This window comes from Hippocampus comes, unplaced genomic scaffold (genome assembly GCF_001891065.2).
Source record: "Hippocampus comes isolate QL1 unplaced genomic scaffold, H_comes_QL1_v1.1 scaffold57, whole genome shotgun sequence".
In the NCBI taxonomy this organism is placed as follows: Eukaryota; Metazoa; Chordata; class Actinopteri; order Syngnathiformes; family Syngnathidae; genus Hippocampus; species Hippocampus comes.
The window spans coordinates 1023015-1047301 of NW_017805039.1; the positions used below are offsets into that span (position 1 = coordinate 1023015).

Sequence of the window (24287 nt, forward strand, 5' to 3'; positions counted from 1 at the left end):
ATTATGAAACTTGTTTTACTAGTGCGAAGAAATGTCATTCAGTACACCTCACTGTAGCCACTCATTCGACTAGTGTACCCTGCACACTCTACTAGTGAGGACAAAGAGCATACAGGTACGCAGAGCACATACTAGTAAACAAACCATTCGGTGCACTAGTAGGATATGGAATAAATAAACGCTCCTACAACTTTGCTTTTGTGTGTACCTGGCGACAGGCATTATTAGACCACATTCGAGGTTTGTGGTTGTTTTTTGGCTCGTATTGTCTTAGGAACTGGTACTCGATATTGTCAGGACAGCAAAAATTTCGTAGTATTTCAGTGGTAAGTACCCACGACTGGCGCTGTCGCACACAATTCCACCTGATTCTTATACAACCTCTGATGTGATTCAATTAACCATCTCCTGTCAAGTCTTCACCACAAGATGCATTATTGCCAGTCGCCAAAGCTTTTAATGCTGCGTGCATCCTGGTACAAACAGTGCATAACAATTGGCAAATTTGCATAACATTCTTCTGCAGCCGCATTGTCGGTCAGCGTGTCTTCAGTATAACGGAAAGAACCTCACACAAACGGGACTCTACGGTGGTGCAAAAGTTGCCTTCGGTCAAAAAAAAAAAAAATACAAATAAGAATAATACTGTACAGTTAAATACAATACAAGACTTTTTTTAGGTTCCTTTTTGAGTATTTTTATGTTTTGGTCGAACCCACATGTAGCACAATTCCCACTGGAAGTGTGTCGATTATTTTTGGGCAATTGCGTTTTTTTTTTTAAATATATGTGTATATTGTACGACGGTTCATGCCAGTATACAAGCAAACAGCATTTAAAACACCGCAGCTTGTTTTTCTTCATTCGCCAAACAGTTTACACAACTATAATGTGACAACACATGTTATTTAAAGATATACACGATACATACAGTATTTTGATGAATACTATTTAGCCTATAGATATCTATATACTCTTTTATAAAGTGCCTCTTTTTTGATTGTAGCTGTTTTACACAGGTAATCTTAAAATGGGTTGTGAAAATACAAGAAAAAAAAAGAGTCAACAAACACAATGATATCAGTAACTATTTGTTTGTTATTTTAATGGCCTTACTCTTGATCTGAAACGTGCAAAGATCATTTCATTTTTGTTTGGGTGCCTAACAGTTTAAGCCACAATGTAAGCATCCCCTTGCTCTTGTTTGACTTTGTTAAGTTGAGGTTTGGCTCGACAAAGTGAAGCAAAAAATAAAGAAATTAAAAAAAAAAAAAATAATAATAATCCAGAACCTGGGCTGCTATTTCATCCAAAAATAAGTTACTGGACAACATGAGGATTCTAAATTGTATACATTTTAATCGTGAAACCTATTTTAATGACTTTCTGCATTGTTTTTACCTGACAGCTGTTCTTCTCTTGTACATAAAATACTAACAAGGCAGGCTCATATTAGGCTGCAAATGAAATGTATGTATTGATTTAGGCTCGTGGTGTATTTTGAACCTCAAAGCAAATATTGAGTGGAGGTCATTTGAACTCTTCAGAGCAGCTAAGTGTTTACCTGGGCTAAAACACGACAAACACGCTTGTATGTGTTATTTTTCTATATTTGGATGTGGATTCAGTCCCCAAATGTGTCACTCTAGTGCTCCTTTCTGTCTCAACTCAAACCCAAGACCGAGTCCGGCTCGCTCATAACCCGCTATTTGTATTATTTCTATTCTGCACTGCTGCTTGTTGGATTGCCAAATTGCCAAACAATCAGAAATGCAGTCTGACAACAAAAGGATTTCTAAACAATTTTAAATCTGATTTCAAATGAAGAATTCTTTCATTGAAGTGCTAAGGGGCCAAAAAAAAAAAAAAAAGTTTTTAATTTTTCAATGAAACATTTCTAAAGAGTGTTTTTTTTTTAAATAATAAAGTTCCGCGTGAGTTTCTGACTGGTTGCATACCATTCCCAGAGCCACTCAAGTCTGGTTTGGTCCAGTTGCAGCTTAAGGGAAACATTCAACACAATGTACAATAAATCGGAATATATTGCATCTGTATGGTTGAAAACAAACGTGAGTACACAATGATGGCGAAGGCTTCAGAAATAATGATGACCAAACTCAGCATGTTTCTGGTTGTGTGTATACAGGGTACAAAGGAAGAAGGCTTTCTCCGTGTATTTTTCACACTGGTAGCTTTTCCCACATTTAGAATCATAATTGGGAAAAAAAAAAAAATATATATATATATATATACACCCTCAAGCTCATTATTTAAACCATTGCCAAATGTGAATTTTTATTTGTTGAGTGAGTATACGCTGACTGGAAATTACATACCCAGAAAAAAAGTGCCAAATGATGTTAAGAAGTTGTGTTATCGAGATTTATTTTTCTAAATATTCACCATTGTTGTCTCTTTACATGACAGTTTGACACTTCTGTCACTTCCAACAAAAAGAGACATAAAAAGTCTACACATTCAAATGCTGTTTTTGTTATCTATATACATATATACAACCAAGATACTCTACAGCAAAACCTTTTCCCACCAGTAATGTGACCTATAATTTGTAAACTCGATTGGGAAAAGGAAAATCTTTTCAAGAGGGGACCTGCCAACATTTGAAGTGCATGGGATTCGTTAATTCCAAACACAGCCACAGCCTCCGTTGAAGAGGGTGTGCACACTTATACAACCACATTTGAGTTGTTTATTTTTACTTCCCGTCCTCTTGAAAAGATTAAAACTTTTTTTTCAATTGAGTTGTAGTGGTGGAAAATCTTTTGAAATGATTATCTCAACCTTGTTTTTTTTTTGTTAGTTTTTTTTTTTTTTTTACCAAACCTGGCATTTGAACTGAGTGTGCAGACTTTTTATATCCACTTTGATTCACATTATGAATTTATGTCTATTGTCGTTTTCATTCAAACAATCCCATTAAATTATTGAGCAGGTGCTTTTGACTCACCTGCCGTCAAAATGAGAATAGCCCACCACTGCCGATAAATTTGTGCTTCAAAATGGCAACTTTACTGCCTGACACTTAAGAGCATAATTGAACTAACTAGTTAACTTGGTTGAAATGGTCCTTTATAATCCATTTGTTATTCCTTCAGTGCGACTCTCCTAATTAGGGATTACGGAGCCACTCTTGTACCTCGTAATCTCGAGCCCATGGAGACAAAACAGTTGGTAGGTTAAACCCCTCACAGTCTAAGAGCACTGCAGGGCATCGACAGATACGCGGAAATGATCAACAAAATCTCTTCACTGTAAGACTGCTTCTGAGTGAAGGGCGAGAATCTAAGTGTGGGAAATGATACCGTATGTACAATCAAGATAGCATCTGTAATTACAATTGAAAGAGCATTCTATGTATTTTAAAGTTATTGATTCTACTTTGATATTGATGTACAAAGACTGAACGGTGTAAAAAAAAAAAAAATTATGTGTATAGAGGAATTCGCTGGTGGGAGGTGGTGGGGGACAGTTGGAGTGTGTGGGCTTCATTCAATTCATAACAAATTGTTTCCAAACAGAATATTGATGATACTTGTCTGTGATGTAGACAACTTCAATGTTTTTTTTTTCTAAATATAAAAAGGCAAAGTGGGGAAAAAAACATTTGTGACTCTTTTATTGACCATGTGTTCAAAGTTAATGTTGCAACATTTACATTTCGCGAGTGCAGACGCAATGCTGGCCGGACTTTTTAAGGTATTAGCCAGACTATGTTTTGTAATCCCAGACTCCTCTGGCCTAACAGATGGTATTTTGGCACGATCATAGTATGACAAATATGCCTTTTACTCTACGTAGCATGTGCGACACATAGGGCTGGGCCAGTTTACTGGAAAACAAAATGCACAATTTGAAATGATACACATAAATACAACACATACTTTTGCCACTGCTAATGCTCACTGTGGATGGGATATCCTATTGAAAGGGCTAACAGAAAATTAGCATGGTGTTCCGGCAGTGATATTCCTTCAAATAATGAATATTTACACACAAACAGACAGGTAAAATAACAATAGTGACAGGTATATATTCTTCCTAATATGTGAAAAATAAGTTACATTCGTAAAGTTCAATTGCAACTTTCTCCTTGTGCTCTTTCTATATGTAAATGTACTGTATGCACTTAAAGCCACTAACACGTCAAACTTTTTATTGCTATTAAAAAAGGTTTGGCATCAATTATTAATTGTGTTTATTAATCGTGATTTCAATATTAATCATCATGATTTTTTTTTGTTCATGATGGCCCGAGTTTTACATTAAATAATTGCTAAATCATGACCGTGGCTACTTTGTTAAATGAATAATGAATGTAAAACTTTGTATTTTTATCACACGTACAGCCATACTCTGATTTCAGATGGTTTGTTAAAAAGTCGTAAAAGTTACAAGCAGCACACCTTCCAACTTTCAAGGAGGTGAAACCACAAAGAGATCAATACAACTGCTGTGTACACACTATTATCAAATCCATCTGCCACATCAATATTTTTGATGACATGACACCTGCACATTGACCCCACGCAGGAACAGTGCTTGGTTTGTTTGTATTGTAGCCCTTGTTGTACTCTTGATCATTGCAGCCGAATGCTGTGTTTGCACATTTTATGGGAAATGTGTAGAGTTGAACTTTGCTCTGTAATAGACTGTGGTGTGCTGTCAATTCTCAGACAATGCTACAGCACAACACTGGACAGATTGAACAAATTGCGCTGCATTTAACAGCTTTCCTTTCAGCAGTTTTCCTGGTTCTTAACACTAACCTTTGTCGTTACAAACACAAACATATTTGTAAGACGTTTTGTATTGCGTTATCATTAGTGGGAAGTAACAATACTTTGTTGGTGTACTTCAGTAGATTTTTAAGACATACAGTATGTTCTTTACTTGATTATTTCCCCCCCGATGGCCTCTTAATTTTACTCGCTACATTTGGCAACAGATGTCTGTACTTTGTTCTCCTTGCCTGGTCAAAATAGGCTTGTAAGTTTTTTTTCTACCTCAGCAGATAACGACACAAGATAAATAGTGAGAGGGTTCCCATGGGGACAGAAAAGGCACTTTCAACTTGTGTATTTAACTACATTTCAGACACTATAATTTTTAATTAGGTACAGGACTCGATTGTTACCTCTACAGTTACCGCAGTGTTTTTACGCAAGTACAGTATCTGTACTTATCAGGTCTGATAATCACAGTCGTGATCACCAACTGTTACTGTCCAACGTTTCGCAAAACAAACAGCAGAGGGCGCTCTAGTAATGTGTACCACCCACCGAGACTTTACACCGGAAGTTGTAACATGCATGAATTTACCAGATGAGGATCACTCACACTATTTTTCTTAATGTAATTTGTAACCAAAATTAATTATATATCCAGCAGAATTTTTGTTGAATCGAACACGGTGTCAAGAAATCAGAAAGAGTCGTCCCACAAAAAAATTATTATCATCCAGAACGACTCAAGAGTGGACGTGGAAAGACTTTGGTACCTGCAGATGGAGCAGAGAGAGACCTCCTGAAAACTTGTCGACAAAGATGTGCTGTGACATCGTCTATTATTATTCTGATCAGCAGCGCCGTTCTCATCGCCCATTCATTCATTCATCCATTGACGCCACACTGTTGGGGGAAGATGTCACAAAAGACATAACATTTGAGATAATCATGCGTGCTCTGCTAGTGTACTATAGCATGCTCTACGTTAGCACCAGTTAGCAAGTCGCCGCAGTTCACCATTGAGGTCAGTCGGAGTAAAATCACTCTCTCTCCCCAAAGGCAAGTAATACTGACTAGACACATTTTATTGATTCGCATATCGCTAGTTATAGTGATTTCGTTACAGTCTAATGGCAGAAAACGTCTACTGTACTCCTATTTGGATAGTTTTGAATCTCCTAAAGGCCTGCTAAAGAAATGTTTATTTTAAAAAAGTCATTGTTCCGACATTTAAAACCAATAAAATGCAAAGTACGACATGTAATGATCTTTCCTGTTTAAATGAGTTAAAACATGCACAGCGTAGAGCCATCATCCCCATCTGCAGGTAACCTTCACAAGCAGTACAGTAGTAACCTTAACATGGCAACAATAGATCAGGTATTTCTAACCTTGCAATAAAGGTTGTTTAGCAAGGCTCGAAATAACTTTTTTCCCCTTTGAGGATCAGTTTTGCTTATCAATGACATTCATTTCAGGGCCAACGTTCTCATTTTGAGGAGCTTTTTTTTGCCGGTTTATCCCAGGGACCCGAAGCAAAACTTTTAATAAGCAATAAAAATGGAGTTTCATGTTGGGCTGGAACTATTACTGTATGTCCAATTGTAGGCAGTATTTGATACCAAAATAAATTGCTATCAGTAGCCTGCGACTTATTTTAAAAGGTGTGTATCGTAATTAGCCCGTCAATTTGTCAAATGCATTTGGGCACATGAAATAAAAACGTGTTGGTTCCAAACTGTATTTGCAGCCAACGTAATACATGAGCAACAAATCAACACTATACAATATACATATAAACGATTAATAATTCGGCCACGCAGACGATACACCTGTGACACACGTCAATGACGATATAATCTTTGGCGGACGTCACGAAATGTCGTAACGGACGAAGGATCGTCTCATTTCCCCAAAATATTTAACCTCTTCTTCTGCCAATCTCCTCGTCTCCTCGATGGGGTTTGGGGGGTGGGATGCTAGCATGTAAACAGAGGCGCGAGGATCATGCAAATTGTAAATAGAGAATTCAGATGAGCCCCAATACTTCCGGCGTGTAGGTGACGTAAACGCCTTGTGCCGGATTAATGCCCATGTGCAATTTAGTTTTTGTTTGAATGAAGCGCAAAATAAAACGATGTGGCTCAATTTATTTCGATCCTTGCTTAGCGTAGTACTTAGTATTTGCATCATGCAGCACTTGATAGATGGCAAATACATATATCTACAAAATGGACATTTCGGATATATTTGTTTTATATAGTTGAGTAATCTTTTTTATACAGTATTTCCCAAACCTTTACAGTAAATGAGTGATATGAGGTGCGTTAAAAAGGTTCCAAGACTCGTGACGCATAGGATACATTTAAAAGCCAGGTTTTACCTTTGGAAGTAATCGCCCTGAAGTCGGACTTTTCCCAGCCTGGTCCGCCAGGTCTTCTTCGTGCACTCCTGGAAGAAGTCTTCCGGGTCTTCTGCAGCTGCTTTGTCATTGCCATATTCTTGTTGTCCAAACCTTGAAAACAATTCCTCTTGATGACATTCTTGAGCTTAGGAAGGTCTGAAGGGAAAAATATATATATAGTTTGGGTTTGAAATTTATATTTTGTGGAACCAGTTATGGAACGTTTAAGCATCTCGTACAACATAAATTATATTAATAAAACAATGAATAAAAAAAGGCATTTGGCAATTATCTGACTGTTTGACAATCATTAAAACATATTGCAAATACAACAAATGCTTGGGACTGAATGACTGTGTTGGTGGGGCTGTTGAGGGAAGAGATGAAAAAAATACTGTTTCAATAAATACAAATCTACGAGTGTATGTTAAATTAGAAGTCACGTTCCTATCTAGTTTATATTTTCAGTAAATTATTTCGATGAATTATTGTAATTTTTTTCAGTTGGAGAATTATCAGTTTTTGTCAGCAGTCAGTACGTTATAATCATCAAAATATAAAATAAGATGAAATATTTCACAGTGTGTAGTGAATCGACATGACATTTAAATTTTAAAATATTATATACCTCTTTTTGAATTGAACGACTGAAATAATTTGTTTTGCACATTTTTGTGAGATGCTTCCACACTATCTTTAATGTGGTTGCCAGGTGCCTGACGGAAAGAGACCACTCTTCTGACAATTTTGGACAGAATGGCACCTCACGCTGTGGTCCAGGCCGTCATCGATCTCTCTGCTGGAGCTATAGGTAAACTGACTCGCCCCCTAAACAGCATGTGTTCCTGGTGCTTCGAGTGCAGACTGTTTTTTTTTTTTTGAAAGAACTTACAGGTGAATGTGAGCAAATATTGACACCTTTTTAGTATGTGCGCAAATGACCTCAGACATCTGTTTGCCCCCTTTTTTTTCTGGCTCATTTGCCTCTATTGTGCATTCGGCTCACTTATTGAGTCTTAAAAGTATACAAGGGACAAAGGTACAAAACTCAAGAATGAATTATTCAACTACGTAATGAGATACTCGCCTCATCTCCTGTATTTTTATCGTTTGGCTTATCAAGACATTTCGGAAAATTCTATATTGTCTCTGCAAACAGTTTGAGAGCCCTCACAACGCATCATCGAATGCTCGCCTCGCATACCAAGCGGTCATTCATCTGCCTGGGGGCAAAACGGCTCGTTATGACATTTAAATTTTAAAATATTATATACCTCTTTTTGAATTGAACGACTGAAATAATTTGTTTTGCACATTTTTGTGAGATGCTTCCACACTATCTTTAATGTGGTTGCCAGGTGCCTGACGGAAAGAGACCACTCTTCTGACAATTTTGGACAGAATGGCACCTCACGCTGTGGTCCAGGCCGTCATCGATCTCTCTGCTGGAGCTATAGGTAAACTGACTCGCCCCCTAAACAGCATGTGTTCCTGGTGCTTCGAGTCAGAACTTTTTTTTTTTTTTGAAAGAACTTACAGGTGAATGTGAGCAAATATTGACACCTTTTTAGTATGTGCGCAAATGACCTCAGACATCTGTTTGCCCCCTTTTTTTTCTGGCTCATTTGCCTCTATTGTGCATTCGGCTCACTTATTGAGTCTTAAAAGTATACAAGGGACAAAGGTACAAAACTCAAGAATGAATTATTCAACTACGTAATGAGATACTCGCCTCATCTCCTGTATTTTTATCGTTTGGCTTATCAAGACATTTCGGAAAATTCTATATTGTCTCTGCAAACAGTTTGAGAGCCCTCACAACGCATCATCGAATGCTCGCCTCGCATACCAAGCGGTCATTCATCTGCCTGGGGGCAAAACGGCTCGTTACTGGCCACTCTTCTATGGAACGGGAATCTTTGGTGGAGAGATGCCAGGACATTGTTTGGCTAAATGCTTCTCCTCCGGGCCTTTTTAGCATCAACAAACAAGAACATTTGCAGTGTAGCGCGAAGCGTGACCTGGCTGGGTGACAATGTACACAGACATCCTGTCTTGCTGACATCAGCATGTTTTCAGGGTGTGGCCCTGTCTCTTGCAATAGACAATAACCCGATTAATACATTTGAAAAAAGATTCATCCATCTTCTTCTTTTTTTTTTTTTTTTTTTAAATCTCTGCCAAGAAGCTTCACAGGGGATAATTTTTCCATCCGGACTAATGTTACTGCAGTCGCACACACCACTCGTAGAAAAAAAACTGGCCGATGGCGGTGAGCCAGGAGTCCATAAAGACAGAGAACGTCCAAATTTCAAAATTATTTCACTCACGAAAAGAAGCTAATGTGCCTTATTTTGTGTTTGTTAACCGTGTCTCTTTGTCTCATGCTAGGGGGGGCCGCGTGCGTTTTCAGCGGCCAACCCCTTGACACAGCCAAGGTCAAGATGCAGACCTTTCCCACACTCTACAGGGGCTTCATCCACTGCATCACGTCTACATACAAACAAGTCGGTATCCGCGGTCTCTACCAGGGAACCTCGCCGGCTCTGATGGCCAACATCGCTGAGAACTCCGTGCTCTTCATGAGCTACGGCTTCTGCCAGCAGGTCATTCGCTTCACGGCGGGCCTACACAGTGATGCTGTGCTGAGGTAGGAAAAATGTAAACAATAAAACGCCGCAGTCTGTAGGCGTGAGAACGGTTTAAGATCTGTGCGTGTGTGCCCCCCCTTCGCCTGCTAGTGACATGCAAAAAGCGTGTGCCGGCTCGGTGGCGTCCATCTTTTCTTCGCTGGTCCTCTGCCCTACAGAGCTTGTCAAATGCCGTCTGCAAGCCATGTACGAAATGGAGGCATCGGGCAAGATCGCAAGGAGTCAAAAGTAAGTCGTTTCAACAAGACTTGTTCTGATACATTGCTTCAATCCATCCAGCACTCCACTCTAGTACGGTCTGACCCCACATACTGAGAATCTCTGATTCACACACGAGGGGGTCTTGTTTTAGTTTGTCGTGCAGTTTATTTTGACAGTATACTTCAACTTCGGAGTGGCATTAAAACAGCTTGAAGGCTGTTTTTGAAGAATTGTTTGACCCGTAAATGCTGCTAGCTGTGAAATGAGCTGAGCAGAGTTCACAGCCACCAAAGCGTGCTCGGATCAGAAATGTTTGTGAAGTCTAAAGCAAAAAAAAAAAATCTGCCGGAGGATTTCTTGTCTCTCAAAAAAACTTGTAAGTTGGATTGCTCGTATTTCAAGACACCATTGTCTTTTTTAGGTGGAAAACGCACAGAAAGTGTCAATTTTAGTTTGCAGCTTTCAGTGTGCTTAGCAGGTACATTTCGGTTTAATGGCCCAAACGATAACAGCGATTGAATGAATCAGCGACGCTAGGTATGAACTCGGTTTTCTGATTCTTACCTCTGCGTCCTCTCCCTGCAGCTCGGTGTGGTCTGTGGTGAAATCCATCATGAAGAACGAAGGCCCGCAGGGTTTCTTCCAGGGCCTGACCACCACCATTGCCAGAGAGGTCCCCGGCTACTTCTGCTTCTTTGGCGCCTACGAGCTCTGCCGCAGTGCCTTTGCCGACTACATGAAGTGTGAAAAAGACGACATAGGTGAGCGTGCCGCCGCCGCAGTGCATTCTGGGAGAAATACCACGAGAGCAATCATCATCATATGCATGATAATGCGTTTGCGTCTTACCGTGGCGTAGGCGTGGCTCCAATTGTGTTCAGCGGAGGTTTTGGAGGGGCGTGCCTCTGGCTGGTGGTCTACCCCATGGACTGTGTCAAGTCTCGAATCCAGGTCATGTCCATGACGGGCAAACAGGGCGGCTTTTTCAAAACCTTCATGACTATCGCACGCACCGAAGGTAGTAAATCTAGTCAGTCTTTTATCATCCTAATGAGTTTAAATCATGATTTGGGTCCTTCTGTTTTATTTCTTGCTCGAAGGTATTCGAGCCCTGTACTCGGGTCTCACGCCCACCTTGGTCCGCACCTTTCCTGCTAACGGCGCACTTTTCCTGGGTTATGAGGTCAGCCGCAAGGTCATGATGAAGCAGTTTGATTGCTGAGTTGCACATTTTTCAACGAGTTCAGAAGGAGTAGAGGTCACCACGGATGGTGATGGAATCTTTTTTTTTTTTTTTTTTGATCGAACTTGCTCGAGTTCATCTCCGTTTCTTGTGAATTTACACATTGTGTTTACGTTTAGAGCTAACAATTGTTTGTGCCATCGAGAGGTTCTACTGCCAATTCTGATTTCTGAGAGACAGCTTTTCTAGGTGGCTTTGTCCACACTACATTCTCGCCTACCTCAGTGTCGTGAAATGCACAAAAATAGGCAAGTGTTTGAAGCCTTTCGGAGCATTTAATGTATGCGCACACATGAAGTAGGAAAAACAAAAAACACTCCTTTTGAATGCTTGAACGTTTTCGAGGCTTGAAACAGACCTTATGGGTTTCGCTGATCTAATGATGCCACTCGTTTTATCTAACTTTTAGTATTTGGAAATTCTATTCATGGTTCGTGTGTTTTTAGAAAGTGAGATATTTATTTCCTAGTTTTCAAACTAACTGACTGGTGTCTTGGATTTCAATAACGGGGTGTGTTTTGACAAATCCAAATTCACTAAATTAACTCAGTGTTTGCCTTCAGATTTTGTTTCCAAATGATCACACCTTTTGCAAAATTCCTACAAAAAGGTACAGCCCAGCATTTGCCTTTTAAAATTCCATATTTTGCCTTTTTTTTTTTTTTAGTAGTCCACTAAATGTACTATTTGCACTCCATGTATATGGTTGCTCCAGTGTTTTGCAAAACACAAATAATCCCAGTCACCCTTGTTGAGACATGTTTTATTAAGAAAATGCCAACAATTGAACTCTATACATGATATATTTAATTATCTTGATATTGTAGTTATAATATCCATATTAAACGTTCCACTGAAACAGCTTATTTTCCTGTGTTTCTTTTTAGCATCCTTGACAGATTTTTACTGAGAAGCATCAATTCTGTTGCAGTTAACGGTAAACAATATGGTGGTGCGTGGAGTTAACAATCTTATTCTTGTTATAGTTCAGTCACTCTTCACCCCCCCCCCCCAAAAAAAAAGTTAAGAGAGATTCAGCTCTTTATAAAGATTGTAGAGCATTTTAGGTTCGACCTGAAATTCCAGCCGAAAGCCAAATATGCCTTGAAGGATTTTGTCAGCCGAGTATATTCAACAAAACACTCAAATTGACATAAGGACGTGTGAACCAGACGTATTTTCTAGAGCGTGTGATGCAGCTGCTTGCCAACAGGGGCCGCACTGCAGCTACGAAGCAAAAGACAAATGAAACGCGCTATCTTCGGACCCATCTCAGCCTGACCGTGTTGCATTCCAACCTGTCTGTCGGAATTCAGATGACGGTTTTGCTGGCGCAGGTTCCACACAGGCAGCCGAAGAGGCCGTTGATCATCTGGATGGCGCACAGAACCGCTTGCAGGCAGCTACACGCCAACAGGGTGCCGAACAATCCCGTGTTGAACTGCACAATGTTCTTGGGCTCCGTGCATTTCCCCCACCATGTGTTGTCGGTCAGGTAACTCGGGTCGCTGGGCACAATGGAGAGTATCAATATGAGTGTCAATATGACAGGGAAGAGAGAAAATGTCGTGATTGCCAGTCATCCAATCGTAAATCAACCTCATCGGGGTGTTACCTGTCTTTGAAAGGCGTGGTCCATATCAAGATGACTTTACAAAGGGGGCCATTCTTCAAACCGAGTGCGGCCACACTCAAACTGTACAGCGCGCCGGCCACGCCCACTGCGGCAAACGCAATCGATAAGAACATCTGAGGATGCGAAAAAATAAGCAAAGTTAAGGAATATGTCAAATGGAATTTGACGCGGGGTCCCATGACATCCCTTTCTGTTTAGTCCTCGCGCATTCCTCACATCCTTTCAAAGTCACAAGGCTGCTCCACAAGTATTGGAACAGTGCTTTTTTTATTTTTATTTTTTTTTAAACTTGGTTTCTGTTGAGTGAATTTGGTTGCTGACATCGTGTGCGGCATTCATGAAGGCTAATGTGTCTGTCCAAGAAGAAGCCACGCAAGCCCAAGCCACAGATGAATTTGAACAGTATTTCGTCCTCTCACCTTTCATGCTTCCATGAATTTGATAAAAGTTAGTTTGCTTGTCCGTAAAACATTCTCCCTGAATGTTTGAGGGCCGTCTCTGTACTTTTTGGCCTTTCTGTTCTTCTTGCTAATGAGTGGTTTCTATCTTCTCTAAGTGTTAGTTCACCAAGTCTGTAAACAGTTGATTGTGAAATCTTAACTCCTGCCTTCTGGAGGTTGATGTCACCCACGGTTGTTTTGGGGGGCTTTGCAGCGCTCAGGACGTTTGATCTTCGACTACTGTTGTCGTCATTGATCAACCTGTTTTAGTGTCTGTTCCTGAGTACGCCAAGGCTTTCTTTCTTCTTCAGACTCCAAATGATATTACGATTAACTATATTTGTGCAATGGCTCGGATTGATTCCCTATCAGGTGAGCATCAAGACAGCGCTCTGGGTTGCATGCTACTAAAACCTTGATATACGAAATCGCAGGACCATAATTTGCGCATTAGATCCAGATGTAAATACCCTGTCGACTATGCAACAAATTCACACCGATATTTACATTGCGGCAAAATGTCTTTCAACCTGACTTTATAATTCATGACATAGGTCAACAGTAAAAATACAGTAAATGGCGTTGAGCCGAATAAGTCGTATCACTCACCCCACAGCGATTCCCACAGCATCCTTGTTTTCCAGTCACGTGGATATAAAGTGCCGGTAGCAACACCTGAAACAGATTGAGATTGAAATTCATCACATGAACGTCATGATGGACTAATAGAGGTGTGACAGATCCTATCTGGAAGGCGAATCAAAATTCCATTCTGATTATCCTCGCAGCGTCTGATCCAGCTGCACAATGTCACGAGGTCCGACAAATACAGGAGCTGCATCCAAAAAAAAATAAAATCTACTGTTCAAATGTCAATGAGGCTCAGTTATGAGGAAATAGAAATTACTCAAACTTGTGTGTTGGATTTTCTGAGTGCGCAATATCAAACGTGCATATTTCCGCCTTTGCGTTAGGTAAGCTTTTTTTCCTAAAGGTGTACAAAAACAAAGGAATGCGCCACAACTCGGAGTCACACCCTTCAGGAGAGTGGTCGTAGACAACTTACCATGACTCCCCCGCCAATGAGTCCTCCCATATATTTCACCTCCTCGGTAATATGTCCATCTTTAGCGTACTTGATGTCCCCATCAGGAAAGAACAACACTATGTTACAAATGATGGATATGAGCGCTAATGGGTACAAAGTCACAGCGATACAACGAGAACAGGTCCCAGTGCACATGTTGGCAGAGTAAAATTGCTGCTGTTGCGCAGAGGGGAGGGGGGAATTCTAAGAATTCCTGTTCAGGACGTTTAAGCGGCTCCCTTCCTCTTTCCCTTTTCTGTTGAAGAAACTGACACTGGTAGGGTGGAAGCGTGTGTACTTGTACGTTCACTCTGTGTGTGAGGGTGTGGGAGGTCGGAATGACAAGCAGATACCATGGACAAACAAAATCTGGGATAGGCGGCGGAAGTAAATGTGACTCATTCCATGAGACAATCCCTGTTTTTGTTGAGTGCACATGCACATTTCGAAATGGCCCGTAAAAGACATCAAGAGGTGAAGCGGAACGTCAGGCGCATGAATCATGTCATTTTCATCTGATGATAAAGTGGCATGGATGAATTTTGGTGAGCCAATTCTGTCAAGGTGCTCGTGGATATTGCGATTCCAGATTTACAGCGCGTTTTGGACTTTGGACACTGCGAAGTGTTGCAAGAACAATGTCAACGGCATTGACTGCCGGTGAAACATTTATGAACGGCTTCTGTGGTAAAATATGAATCACAGAGGCTACACTTTGATGTTGGCGGTGTTTGTCTGAGCATATGCGGGGTTGGGGAAATTTATATGGGTAGCTGATGACAGAGAAAACAGACCAAAACATGTTTGGTTTCCTGGCAACCTACAGTCTGGGCAGCCGGGTTTCTTTGTTTTTACAGAAGCTGTCGTACCGACGTGTACTGTTATAAAATGCTTCTCCTGGCGCAAGCTGCAATTGCAGACTGCTGACCGCTAACAACGTCCGATGATGCAGATCATGTGCCACCGAAGGTCGGATTGTTTGATTTCCAAGACACTTCATCTGGGTCCTTTCAATGTGGAGAATCAGTCACATAAATACGTCTATGTATCGATTTTACAAGCATGTTTTCATCAAATCCCTGAACATCGAATAGGTAATCGTACCTGTAATTACATTAAACGACGTTCATTAATTGTTTGCATTCTGTTCGATGAAAGATTAATGTTAAGTTGATCGGGATCTTATCAGGAAGACTGTCTTCTTTCAATGAGAATATATGTAAATATGCGTTGGACCGTTTGGTTTCGGGGGTAGTTAATCGGTTAAAGATTAACTTCATATTGACACAGATTTTCCATTGTATTATCCAGGCGCGAAAGAGACAGGTCACCCTCTGTTTAATAAAAGAATTGGATTTGAGGAAAATGCAGAAAATGCAATTCTCTTTTACTTCAAATTCCTTAACATTATACAACTACGTGATCAAATTATTCCTGCGTGAGATGCTTGTCTCACAAAAGACCATGCATGCCATTGTTTTCGTCATTGTTGAGACAACCCTGCAGATCGCATCCGTTCGTTGTACCATTAAACAGACTATGCATTTCCACCAGGCTCTCACTTATGTAATTAAACTAAGCACATCGTCCTGTTTTCAGCCCCTTTTACTACCAGACTGCAATCCGAGTTGTTGCTGACACGGACAAGAGCATACATTTACTTCTGTTGTTTGTATATGGCGATCCAGACTTTTGTCAGGTAAAGGTCCTGATTAGATTCGTGCAATCTCTGTGGTACGCCCTTTCTCAGTGATCAAAAAGAACTTTGTTGACATTGATGAAATCATGGCACAGAAAAGGTTTGCTCCGGAGTAATCAAACTTCCAAGAGCCAGGGATGTGCTGCGAGCGGGGGAAGATTGCGATGAATTTGGCTTAAATTGTTATGACAGTGAGTGGCGGCTAGCAGATGAGAATGTTCCAACGGTGATCTGGATGGAAAGTGAAAATTCTGAGCACAGAATTACACTCGAGATTAATGTAACCTTGTAGCATTTAAATCCAAAATACTGAGGATGATTGTTTAAATATTTTCACAAATTGGTGAGGCGCACGTGAATTTTGGTGTTTTCTAACATTATGTAAACGTTATTTGTTGTTCTTATGAAATTTTCTAACATTATGTAAACGTTATTTGTTGTTCTTTTTTTTTTTTTTTTACAAGCACATCAAACGTTTTCGGCTGTCGCGTCAAGGAAAAATGACGGCTCTAGATTTTGTCAGTAGTTTCAAAATTCGGGTAGTCCACGTGAAGCTTTGGTGCCGAGTGACATCGAACCCGGAAGTGCTGCGTGGGTTCAGTCCGATAGCGTTGCGTGCAACACGCTCAACATGTCCACGTCGTCTCCCGTCAAAAATTTCCTAGTCAACCATTTCATGCCGGAGAAATGGAAGCTTTGGTGCCGAGTGACATCGGACCCGGAAATGCTGCGTGGGTTCAGTCCGATAGCGTTGCGTGCGACACGCTCAACATGTCCACGTCTCCCGTCAAAAATTTCCTAGTCAACCATTTCATGCCGGAGAAATGTTATACGGAGCTTTTCGTCAACTTCTATTTACACGGTGAGGCTTGCTGTCAACACATTTGGTCGCCCGATGTGGGCTGCTTGTTCACCTGCCAAGTATGCGAAAATAGTTTCAAACTTAAGAGAAGGGAGGAGGAACGTCAGCGTTGAAACGCACTCTGTACGTTGCATTGCTTTACTGTCTCCATTTTTTTATGTGTTATTTTTATTTGCAGTGCCATGTTTGACGTTAGTCCTCAACAAAATCATCGGACTGTGGCTTGTTTTGAACGTAGTTTTTGGTAAGACTGAATATCCATTGATGGTGGATAAAGGTGTGATCATTACACAATCATCAAAAAAAAAAAAAAACTTATCTACACGCCCTGTACTGGTGGTCCAATATTAAGTGTTCAATATAAACACTGCATCAACACTTTTCCAATGCGTTCATTAATACCCTATTAAAATAACAGTTTTAATTTGCTATTGGATGTACTGCACAGTGGTACGAACTATTAACGGAGTTATCCACATGTCAATTGCTTATTACCTTCAACACATAAGAGTCAAACAAAACAAATCTAAAATTAAACATCCTTCTAGTACTGAATACTGTTATAAACACACAATAAATGTCAAGTTATGAGCGTTTTATTTTTTTTTCATGATACCGATGAACCAGTTATGAATTGGAATTTTGCTTTAGAATGTTTACAAATTCCATGCCACAAATTCGACAAAGCGAGGTACGTATTTGTCCCCACTACCCATCCACATTGTGCTTGTAGCTCAGCTCCTGCAGCTGCTCAAGATTCTATGGAGACGGAATGCGGAGGGCGTGAATTCAGCTTCCATCCTGCTGCAACTTTACGCCTCGTCTGGACCTGTCCTGTTCGCCATGACCCACAACTTCCCTCTTCTGTTAGTGTTTAACCAGCATGTGATGCATATTGACAATATATTCACGCCAGGTGATACATTTACCTGGTACTTTTATTTTCTGGAATTAACTTCCGTGTCGTTCGAAAAAGTAATCAAAAAGTTCGACACAGTTCTTGGTATGATGCACCACTCAAAACAACAACCACAATAATATACATTGTTAAATGAACACAACTGCGGCGACGTTGTTCTTGTAAATGCAAAATTGTCGATACAGCTCTTGTTTTTCCCCAATGTGATTGTGGCAGTTTCTTTATATTTTGGCTGTGTGATTTTTTTGGGGCTGAAGAAGTGTGCAGAACTCGTATGTGCCAATAGCCTGCAGCTAGACAGACTGTGTTAATAGTAATTACAAAAAAAAAAAAAAAAAAGGGGGTTACACCTTGTCACAGGTTTGATCATGTTCCTAAATCTGCTGCCTTGGCTTGACAGTTTCTTGATCGAACGTCATTTCCTGTTTTGCGTACCTTTTTACTGCAGTGCCTGGGGTGAGAGGCTTTTCTTGACCATCCAGACCACAATGATTCTCTTCCTCATCCTGCATTATCGGGGAGACACTTTTAGAGGTGAGCAGTAATTCTTTGTACCCGCACTTGTTAATCTGTCTGCGGTATTCTACAAGGTCCCATATTCCAACGTCATGACGTATTAGGACAACAGTGAGTGTCTTAAAAGCCAAGTAATTGTTGCTGAGCAAACAAACAACAAACCACTAGCACCACCTGGTGGCAGTACTTACTTCTTGCCATATTACCAGTGATTTTTCTTTTTTTTAACAATGACATCACATCCTCTCATCTATGTTCATGTGGCAGGTATTTTGTTTGTGTTGGCTTATGGTGGTTTAATAGTCCTCATGGGATCTTATGCACCTGCGCAAGTTATCTCGGCAATGCAGTCTTCCAGTTTGGCAGCAATAATTGCAAGCAAGGTAATAGTATGAAAAGTTCAATAAGACATTGATGTGTTAAGTGCCCAAGTAAAGTTAAAATGTGCAATGTACTGTATAATGAAGACTGACTTACTGGATTGGCTGTTTCAAGATTCTTCAGGCAGGAACTAACTATAGGAATGGCCACACGGGTCAGCTGTCATCTGCGTCTGTATTGTTATCCTGTGCAGCCTCCTTGGGTCTCATCTTTGTTTCACTGCAGGTATGTAAAAAAAATGCAATTTTTTTTTTTTTTGCATTCATCAGCAATGGCTACCACTAATTAAGTGATTGTAACCTTTGTTTTGTAGGACACGGGGAAGTCTCTTGCCACAGCTAGCTACCTCATGTCGGCCTGCTTCAGCTGCATCTTGCTGGCTCAGGTCCTTTGCTATGGGAACAATACTGACGGTGCAAAAAAAGAAAATTAAGTAAAAACAGAGGACAGAAAAAAACAGACTGGGTTTTGATGCTTGAATGAACAACATGTATGTGTGACTTACAGATTTCCATGATGAGCTGCTATTTATAATGAACATTAAAGGTACACTGTGTTGAATATGGTGCCATCTAGTGGTGAATTCACAGAATAGGGAAATTATAGATTGGAGGGTGGTGGGGACCAAAAAAAATTCACAGTACAAAGATGATTGATGATTTATTGGCATTTCCTGTTCCCTGTACACAAACAGTCGTTGCCCAAATCAAGACAGAGCAGTTTGCATCACATTCAGTGGAAATGTTACTGCATGGTATCAAAACAGGCCAAAGAAAATTCTTGTAAAAGCACGATATTAGTCATATTGACCACACCATTCAAGCAAGCATGTAGGCAAAATCATTTCCAGTGCATCTCTGACATATTCAAATACTTTATAAATAGGTTGGTCAGGTTAAATCAGTATCGCTAATAATTATTGTATGATTTTGAAACAAGCATATATATATATATATTTATATATATATAAATTTTTTTGTAATCAAAGTCATCAAAGTTGATCTATGGTCGGTTCTGTCACAATCTTCACTGTCACTAAATATTGCTAAATAACATACAATCTATTTTGCGTCATCCAAATCTGCAGCAACACAAAACCAACTTTACATCTGATTTGATCTAAAACAAATGTATTCAGGTGACGAAGCAATTGCACGGCATACTGTGCTTATCAGGAATTTCCTGAACGTTTCATTTTTCAGTAACGTCTGGAAGGGTGTATTTTTACCATCCTAAGCGAATTCTACTGACTCATGGGCACTGTACAGTTCATGAGTTCCCAAACAAAAAGTTCCAGAACACACACGCACACACACAACATGTACAGTACTATTGACATATCAAAATACTGACTGGCGTGAGGTATACAGTAGAAAATCTAAAATCCAAATCGGCCAAAGCCTTTGCTCTGATGACATTCGTCACATATTTTCCAGGAAAAATAAAAACCTTTTTTTGACACTTGGATGATAAAGCAGTTCATGACGGCACTTTGCCCATACAATAGGGGTGATTTTATAAATATAAAACCTCTGAAGATTCAAAAATAAACAATTTGTATGCATATTTTGACAAAGCATTTCATAAAATATGGTACTCTTTTATACTCTTTTAAATGAGTTTGAGCAGCAGATACGAATGTAACTAAACAACTCAAAATTGACCTTCTGTTTTAATAATGGGGTATTCATTGCTTGTATGACTGAGGTGAGCTCATGTGTCCTAAAACACAACACACATTCGACAATCGGCATCTAAGAATGGAAATGTATGAGAAGACATTAATCACCCCTCCAAGAAATTCTGATTAAGGCGATTTTAATAGATTATCCATGGAGACGAACTAATCACCACTTTCAAATGCTTGATATGAAGAAAAAATTGTGGAGTGTTTTTTTAATGGCCATTTGGACCACTGAAATGACAAAAAAATAAATAAATGAACAAAAATGGATACCTTCTATCAATTAACAATGTCACAAAAAGATCATTGATTAGCCTCAGCACTGGACAGTGGCATGGCTTGAACTAGCAGGATTCTCTCTCTGGCAGATTTTGAATAGGCTTCGACAGGTTGGCATGGAATGATGTGACGTTGGAGGTAGCACGGCAATAATATTGCCATCCACTGAATTTTAACAGTCAAGAGCCCACATTTGATGCGGTGAGGTTTAGAGCATTGTACATGCGGTGTGCAACATTTTTTTTGACTTCCCTTTCCTCTTTTTCATTCATATTACCCCGGCTCCTTTGTTATGAGAAAAGCAAAAGAGCACCTGGTTTTTGGTTAACCTCATAACATCAACTCATTTCATGAAAATTCCTTGGAACCGGTGGCTCGTCGCTTAATGACTCACCATTTTCAACTTCTTGGTCCCCTGTGTTATCTGAACGGCTGGTACAATTTGCGTAGCTCTTCCCAAAAGAACAAAGAAAGAATGGTGTGAGGACCAATCCGGAAATAAGAGGCTCCCAAACCTTTGTAGAGTCCCGTTATGCCCTCCTTTTTCAGTGTCTTTGAAAAGCAGTCAGTGAACCCTTTATAGAGCAGCCCCTAAAAGGACAAAAAGGAATATTTAGCTCTGAAAAAGACAAGACTGGGACTTTTCCTTCCACTAGGTGTCACGTAAGAAGTAAGTTTGACCAAAAACTGTCATGAGCCTGAGCCAGAAGTGGTGGGAAAAAACCATCAAAACAAAACCACACAGAGCAATGAAAAGACGGGGGCTGCACTAACATTCAATTTTGATGTCAAGTAGGGGGCTGCAAAATATCATTGCGAATGTACGACTTGATTTATGTGTTACTCAACCTATCTCCTTGACACTTTATGTTTTGTCTGCTACTTGCTAATGCTACTTCTCTCACTGGCTGACAAGTTCCAAAATATCAAGAAGAGCAGTGTGGGCAGTAGAACAGGTCACATACTTCAGTCATAAATCGTTTTTTTCTTGAATTTATCTGTTATAGATGATTTTAGAAGAATATGATGTGCTCATTCCATGATTAAAAAAAAAATAATCCAGAAATCTGGCTTCGACTCAGCCACAGTTAAGTCCCATTTAAGCTTCGGCTCTTTGCCAACACTGCTGTTTACATAGGAAGGCAACCAACACACAAACGCGAGCTCCTAGTCTGTGATGAATGCATTCGTTTGTCCCTTCGCGTACTCAAGCTCACCTTGCCCTGATGATCCACGGGCTGATTGTAGAGCCTCGTGCTCACCACATCGAAAGGTGTCATCGCCAGCACCACTGCCACGCTGCTGATCATGCCAGCGCTCAAGCCCACCAACCAGCTGTCCCTTGGAAACACCTTAGGAGGAAAACAAACCAAATTTTTTAAAAAAGTTCTCACAAAAGTAGGAAAATAAGATCAAGGGTGTTAAATTTGTTTCCATTACATGAAACATCATAGTCCAAGTTGCCCTCTAGGGACAGATTATAACGGTGAAACCACATAAAAGTAATACGCCGGTAATCGCTAGGACTGTAACAGTACACACAAAAAAAAAAAAAAACACGGTTTGGTGTTGGGTGAAGTAAGGGAACTTGAGCATTGTACAAACTGGGTCACTTTTTATAAAAGTGTACATTTTTAGGAAAGTGTAAAATCCAAAGGATCTCACTGAAGAGCAAACCTAAGAATTTGGAATAGTGAATCATGATGCTGTCAGAGCATTTGTCATTTCTATGTCGCTATTTGAAGAGCGCTGGAGAAGCGGTTAAAATGCTACTGGAAGTTGGGTTTCTTGCACAATAGAGATAATAAAACTATGCTGTCAGAGCATTTGTTATTTCTATGTCGCCATTTGAAGAGCGCTGGAGAAGTGGTTAAAATGCTACTGAAGTTGGGTTTCTTGCACAATAGAGATAATAAAACAAAAAACAGCCATAAGAGAGAAGCTGAGCTGCACGTGGCTTAAGAGTGCAAAGCTGGGTCCCTTCCCTAGCGGTGATATGACCTGTGTGGGAGAACCCTCAAAATCGCCCCACTTTTCAGCCTTTTTTCAAGCACGATTTAACCCATTTAATCCCAATTTTTCCCCAGACATTTAAAAGTCAAAATCAGGTGTCATTGGTAGCCCTTTTAAGTAATCAGTAATAAAAAAATTTAGAGCCCTGTAAATTAAATCATTGTTGTCCTTCACAAATGTGACCGGTGGGATTAAATGGGTTAAGGAAAAAATGTGACAAGTTTTCATAAAAGGACTTGGAGTGCAGGATCAAGCTTGCCGGCCTTGAGTTTGACATTGCTATGCAACCCACTGATGTATTTGTCTACTGTAGTTCTATTGTTAGTATCTATGCTCGCTCACCCCCATACACAGACATGATTTGTGCTCTTTATCAAAAAACCAAACAAACACTGTGATCAATAGAGACAAAGGGTGTGTTTCAGTGAGGAGAAAACATATCTGACTAGTTAAACTCGCTCCATGAGAGGGGAAAAGGGGAACTGGTGTAACGACATTTATGGCGTCTTTGGTGCTTGTGTTTTGGGGGCATTGTTATTTTAAAGCAGCAGTTAAATTTACACCCTGGAAACTCTGCGGTTGCAGTTATGTAAGCTCTGTTTTGGGGGGGGGGCACTGAAAGGTGTCACATTTCTGTTCTAGAAGGTCGCGCTACAATTGAACTGTCTATCGACTGTAAATGATTTGTTACAGCCTATTGAGCACTGGCAAACCTACAGACTTCATTATGTCTTCAAAACTGAAATGGCAAAATGCCCTTAGTGTAGTTTCTAATTATGTATAAACACACGTGTAGCCTGTACAAGATGTTCACACTTGGCAGAAAGCAGTCACGTGTTCTAACCTGAAGATCAACCACCAGTTCTTTGGCAGAGGAGAAGGTGGACAGTTGAGACGCTGACCCCACGCTGACCCTCGGGATGGCAGCGCTCGACCCCCGCCACAGTCCTTGAATGCCGTGTTCTTTATATATGGCCGCCAGGGCCTGAGACATTCCCTTTTTTGAGGAAGAAGAAAATAAATAAAATGAAGACACATTAAGATATTCCGAATTGAGTTAATCCAGTGATCCCCGACTTTTATTGGGCCTAGGCACATATTTTGCATGACAAAAGTCTTACAGCACAACACCAACAGACTATGTCACAAAAAGATACGTATTGTATGCAGAAATAATGATGCATGGTGGACGAGCATTCAATTATGGTGTTTGTCGCTGACATTGATAGCTTTAAAAATTTAAATAAATAACAATACTTGTTCTGAGAAGTAATATTACTTGAGTTTGTTTGTATAAGGCCCAAGGAAGGTAACAGTTATTTGCTCAAATCGGAAGTAAACAAGACCTTTCCTTGCTTTTGGCTATTAAATGCGGCAAATTAGTGATCATCTGGTGAACAATGTCCTTATTGTTAAATTTCATTTGCACAAAAACGAGTCCATTCATTCCTTTCATTTATGATAAATAATGACATTTGGTTACAGGCAAACCAACTCAACGTAAGGCTTTTTGAACTACAACTAAGA

At 40.1% G+C, this 24287-nt stretch overlaps 4 protein-coding genes and 1 long non-coding RNA gene across 15 annotated transcripts in view; 2 read left to right on the top strand and 3 right to left on the bottom strand.

Annotated features, from left to right (window-relative positions):
- The window catches only part of LOC109512487 (uncharacterized), a 20200-nt gene extending 14595 nt beyond the window's left edge, over nt 1-5605 (bottom strand). Inside the window, exon 1 of the long non-coding RNA XR_002167539.1 lies at nt 5519-5605. This is a non-coding gene — a long non-coding RNA (uncharacterized LOC109512487). The remainder of the gene's footprint in view (nt 1-5518) is intronic.
- Nucleotides 5580-12110, top strand: slc25a15b (solute carrier family 25 member 15b). 4 transcript variants are annotated; one of them, XM_019864230.1, is made up of 7 exons: nt 5580-5804; nt 7862-7960; nt 9541-9799; nt 9891-10028; nt 10587-10762; nt 10861-11019; nt 11102-12110. In XM_019864230.1, the coding sequence occupies exons 2-7, from the start codon at nt 7906-7908 to the stop codon at nt 11221-11223; spliced, it is 909 nt and encodes a 302-aa protein (XP_019719789.1). In that variant the 5' UTR covers nt 5580-5804; nt 7862-7905; the 3' UTR covers nt 11224-12110. The 4 variants fall into 4 exon arrangements, with proteins under 4 accessions (XP_019719789.1, XP_019719791.1, XP_019719790.1 ...); XM_019864232.1 differs by having other exon boundaries at nt 5580-5769; XM_019864231.1 differs by having other exon boundaries at nt 5698-6072.
- tm4sf21a (transmembrane 4 L six family member 21a) lies at nt 11993-15322 on the bottom strand. The gene is made up of 4 exons (XM_019864267.1): nt 14387-15322; nt 13930-13995; nt 12860-12993; nt 11993-12752 (listed from the first exon to the last, which is right to left on the bottom strand). The coding sequence occupies exons 1-4, from the start codon at nt 14561-14563 to the stop codon at nt 12557-12559; spliced, it is 573 nt and encodes a 190-aa protein (XP_019719826.1). The 5' UTR covers nt 14564-15322; the 3' UTR covers nt 11993-12556.
- LOC109512457 (mannose-P-dolichol utilization defect 1 protein-like) lies at nt 14702-19345 on the top strand. Of its 3 annotated transcripts, none has more exons than XM_019864251.1 (7): nt 14702-14800; nt 17147-17212; nt 17702-17834; nt 18336-18421; nt 18671-18786; nt 18899-19009; nt 19098-19345. In XM_019864251.1, the coding sequence occupies exons 1-7, from the start codon at nt 14746-14748 to the stop codon at nt 19215-19217; spliced, it is 687 nt and encodes a 228-aa protein (XP_019719810.1). In that variant the 5' UTR covers nt 14702-14745; the 3' UTR covers nt 19218-19345. The 3 variants fall into 3 exon arrangements, with proteins under 3 accessions (XP_019719810.1, XP_019719808.1, XP_019719809.1); XM_019864249.1 differs by lacking the exon at nt 14702-14800 and adding an exon at nt 15316-15501; XM_019864250.1 differs by lacking the exon at nt 14702-14800 and adding an exon at nt 16841-16968.
- slc25a35 (solute carrier family 25 member 35) overlaps nt 19094-24287 on the bottom strand; it is a 6520-nt gene continuing 1326 nt past the window's right edge. Inside the window, exons 3-7 of one of the 6 annotated variants that reach the window (XM_019864240.1) lie at nt 23605-23757; nt 21965-22099; nt 21263-21338; nt 19290-19356; nt 19094-19191 (exon numbers count right to left, since the gene is read on the bottom strand). In XM_019864240.1, coding sequence (XP_019719799.1) covers nt 19325-19356; nt 21263-21338; nt 21965-22099; nt 23605-23757 — 396 coding nt within the window. In that variant the 3' untranslated portion in view covers nt 19094-19191; nt 19290-19324. Of the gene's footprint in view, nt 19192-19289; nt 21339-21964; nt 22100-23604; nt 23758-24287 lie in introns of those variants that run through there. The other 5 variants (XM_019864242.1, XM_019864237.1, XM_019864241.1 and 2 more) reach the window with 5 other exon arrangements.